The following is a 4,243-nucleotide window of genomic DNA, read 5'->3' on the forward strand; positions in this document are numbered from 1 at the left end:
AGACAGAGACAGAGACAGAGACAGAGACAGAGACAGAGACAGAGACATGCGCACACACAGACACTAATAATGCTTTGGCAAAATAGTACCATAGCTAGTGGAATTTAAATTTAACTCGTTGAAAATTAGCCTCAGCTGACAGCAATTGTTATTAAGAATCCATGTGGTTCACTAATGCTCCTTTAGGGAATAAATCTGCCATCTTAATAAATCTTATATATGATTCCAGGTCCATAGCAATGACACTTATCTGCTGTCTGAAATGACTGAGCAGGGCACTTAGGATGAGCCACAAATGCTGAGCTTAGCACCACTCCCCATGTCATGAAATAGGAAAGTATCTGAGATGTCGGCTTTCAGACCAGATATAAAATCAAGCCCCAGCTTCTCTCTCCAGCAGAGATAGGTTGTCCCCACGACCATTGTTTCAGAAATGAGCAGGCTTCACCTTGGTGAAAAATGATCCTATTCTGAAATACCATAAAATCTTACTACTCAATTCACAAATATGGGGAACAAATCTAACACTTCCAAACATACTGACGATTCTTATCTTGGTGGGAATGGGAGCGGTGTGGAGGATCCAGAGAGGCTTCAAGAGGATTTAGACAACCATGTAAGTGGGATGTGGGCCAAATGCTGGCAAATGGGACTAAATTAATTTAGGATATCTGGTCGGCATGGACAAGTTGGGCCGAAGGGTCTGTTTCCGTGCTGTACATCTCTATGAGTCTATGACTCTATTTGGAGATGTGGTGGTCACTGACTCGGCCAGCATTTACTGCCCATCTCTGGGTTGCCCTGGAGAAAGTGACGGTGACTTCCTACAATTGATTTGTTCATATTTGTTCCCAGGATGTGGGCGTTTTTATAGACCATACCTAATTATCCCAGGGGGCAATTAAGAGTCAACCACATTGCTGTGCATCTGGAGTCACACGCAGGCCAGACTGGATAAGGATGGCAGATTTCCTTCCCTAAAAGGCATTAGAGAACCGGATGGGTTTTTCCAACAATTGACAATGGTTGCACGGCCAACTTTATTCCAGATATCTTTCCACTGAACTCAAATTTCACCGCCTTCCAACCCATACCTCTAGATCATTAGCCTGGGGTTAGATTATCTGCCCAGTGACATGACCACTATGCCATCACCTTCTCTAAATCTGGCATGGATACAATCAAAACACTATAACGGAGCAAATTCCAGGATCCGGACCCAACAGCACAGAAGGAATAGCCGATGTATTTCCAAGCCAGAATGGTGAGTAGCTCAGGGGTGAAATACCAAGGAGTGGTGTTCCCATGTGTCTGCTGCCCCTTATCCTTCTAGATGGAAGTGGTCGTGGGTTTGGAAGGTGCTGTCTGAGAATCTTTGGTGAATTTCTGCAGTGCATCTTGTAGACGGTACACACTGCTGTTACTGAGTGTCGGTGGGTGGAGGGAGTGGGATGTTTGTGGATGTGGTGCCAATCAAGGGGGGGCTGCTTTATCCTGGATGGTGTCAAGGTCTTGAATGTTGTTGGAGCTGCCCCCATCCAGGGGCAAGTGGGGAGTATTCCCTCACACTCCTGACTTGTGTCTTGTAGATGGTGGGACAGGCTTTGGGGAGTCAGGAGGGGAGTTACTCGCTGCAGTATTCCTAATGTCTGACTTGCTCTTGTAGCCACTGTGTTTATATGGCTAGCCCAGTTCAGTTTCTGGCCAGTGGTAATCCCCAGGTTGTTGATGGAGGGGGGTACGAATTCAGTGATGGTAACACCGTTGAATGTTTAGATTGTCTCGAATTGAAGATGGTCAGAGCCTGGCATTTGTGTGGCACGAATGTTACTTGCCACTTGTCAGCTCAAGCCTGGATATTGTCCAGATCTTGTTATATTGGAACATGGACTGCTTAAGTATCTGAGGAGTCACGAATGGTGCTGAACATTGTGCAATCATCAACAAACATCCCCATTTCTGACCTTATGATGGAGGGAAGGTCATTGATGGAGCAGCTGAAGATGGTTGGGCCTAGGACACTACCCTGAGGAACTCCTGGAGCTGAGATAATTGACCTCCCACAACCACGACCATCTTCCCATGTGTCAGTTAAGACTTCAACCCATTGGAGAGTTTTCCTTGATTCTCCTGGAGTTCTGAGGAAGGGTCACTCGACCCGAAACGTTAACTCTGATTTCTCTCCACAGATGCTGCCAGACCTGCTGAGCTTTTCCAGCAATTTCTGTTTTGGTTCCCCTCAGAGTCTCACTAACTCCAGCTTTACCTGGGCTCCTTGATGCCACACTCAGTCAAATGTTACCTTGATGTCTAGGGCTGTCACTCTCACCTCATGCCTGGCTTTTAACTCTACAGTCCACATTTGTACCAAGTCTATGATGAGGTCAGGAGCTGAGTGATAGAACCCAAACAGAGCAACAGGTAATGCTAAGCAAGGCTGAGGAAGGCATAATCTTTATTGTAACAGAGTTGAGTACAGGAATAAAGATGCCTTGCTTCAATTATTTGGAGCCTTGGTGAGACGCAACTGGAATATTGTGTAAAATAAGATAACAAGGTGTAGAGCTGGATAAGCACAGCAGGCCAGGCATCAGAGGACCCGAAACATCAGCTTTCCTGCTCCTCTGATGCTGTCTGGCCTGCTATGTTCATCCAGCTCTACACCTTGTTACCTCAGACTCCAGCATCAGCAGTTCCTACTATCTCTAGAATATTGTGTAGACTTTATGTTCCCTTACATTAGGGAAGCTATTGTAGTCTGTGAGGATGGGCAATGAAGGCTCCCAGACTGTTTCCTTGAGATGACCAATGAGGAGACATTGAGAAACCTGGACCTGTATTCCCTGGAGTTTCAAAGAGATGATCTGATTGAAGAATACAATATTCTTACAGGGCTTTGTAAGGTGGATGCATGAAGAAAGTAGGCACCTAGAACCAGGGGGCACAGTCTCAGGGTAAGGAGTTTGGACTTATCTTCATGCAAAGGGGAGGGAAATTTTGGAATCCTCTACCCCAGAGGGGCAATCAACATAAGCACACACATATTATTATCTTACAGTGTGTGGGATAGTCCTATGTGCTACGTTAATGCTCAAATTGTATTTATTCTGCAACAATTCTTGTACTTTGGGTCAGATACAGAATGAAGCTCCTACCTAGTCCCATCAAACACTTCCACAGCAGCTACAGAATGGAGTTAGATACAGAGTAAAGCTCAATGAACTGAAAGTAAAGCTACCTCGCCTCTTTTGAACAGAAATTAAATGTCTCTCGATACTTTCTCTATCAAACAATCCCAGCACAGGGACAGCATGGGGTTAGATACAAAGTACAGATCCCTCTACTATTTTAACCTAATAGTAAAGCTTCTTCTACACTGTCACCATCAAACACTCTCAGGACAGGCACCAGCACGGGGTCAGATACAGAGTAAAGCTCCCTCTACACTGTCCTCCCCATCAAACATTCCCAGGACAGGGACAGCACGGGGTCAGATACAGAGTAAAGCTCCCTCTACACTGTCCTCCCCATCATACATTCCCAGGACAGGGACAGCACGGGGTCAGATACAGAGTAAAGCTCCCTCTACACTGTCCTCCCCATCATACATTCCCAGGACAGGGACAGCACGGGGTTAGATACAGAGTAAAGCTCCCTCTACACTGTTCCGCCCATCAAACACTCCCAGGACAGGGGCAGCACGGGATTACATACTGAGTAAAACTTCCCGTACACTGTCCCCCCATCAAACACTCGCAGTGATCTCCAGGGTGAGAGAGAGAGAAGGGGAATCAGACAGGGTTCCTGATGACTGTCCAAGGTTACAGAGAGAGTTGGAGGGACATTGAAATCTATAAACATGCTTGAACCACAGACTATGAAATTGCACTTTGGAGAGGTTTCAGCCCAGTGCTAGCCGCAGGAAGGCTCCCCCAGTCCAGGTCCACCCTGATAACACTGAGAAATTGAACTGCTGAAGTTAAACCTGTCTCTCTCTCTCTCTCTCTCTCACACACACACACACACACTCAGGGACTTACCCCACTGCAGAAAGCTGGCGATATTCGGATCCTTTCGGAGCGGGGAGCTGCTGAACTCATAGTAAAGGCACAGCAGCAGATCGAGCAGGCACTCCACACTCAGGCGGGGTTCCGCCTCTCCAAAACCAGGCGCTGCCTGCACCATCTGCTGCTCCAAATCCCGCAAACGCTCTTCAGCGGACATGGTCCCTGTCTCCCTGTCT

The 4,243-nt window shown here is 46.9% G+C and overlaps 1 protein-coding gene across 1 annotated transcript in view; it reads right to left on the minus strand.

Moving 5' to 3' along the window:
* Positions 1–4,224, minus strand: part of LOC109926553 (serine/threonine-protein kinase MRCK alpha-like) — a 61,370-nt gene extending 57,146 nt beyond the window's left edge. Inside the window, exon 1 of the mRNA XM_048619629.1 lies at positions 4,041–4,224. Coding sequence (XP_048475586.1) covers positions 4,041–4,224 — 184 coding nt within the window. The remainder of the gene's footprint in view (positions 1–4,040) is intronic.
* Between the last annotated feature and the right edge of the window lie 19 nt (positions 4,225–4,243).

The sequence above is a fragment of the Rhincodon typus genome, chromosome 43, assembly GCF_021869965.1.
Source record: "Rhincodon typus isolate 14 chromosome 43, sRhiTyp1.1, whole genome shotgun sequence".
Taxonomy (NCBI): Eukaryota; Metazoa; Chordata; class Chondrichthyes; order Orectolobiformes; family Rhincodontidae; genus Rhincodon; species Rhincodon typus.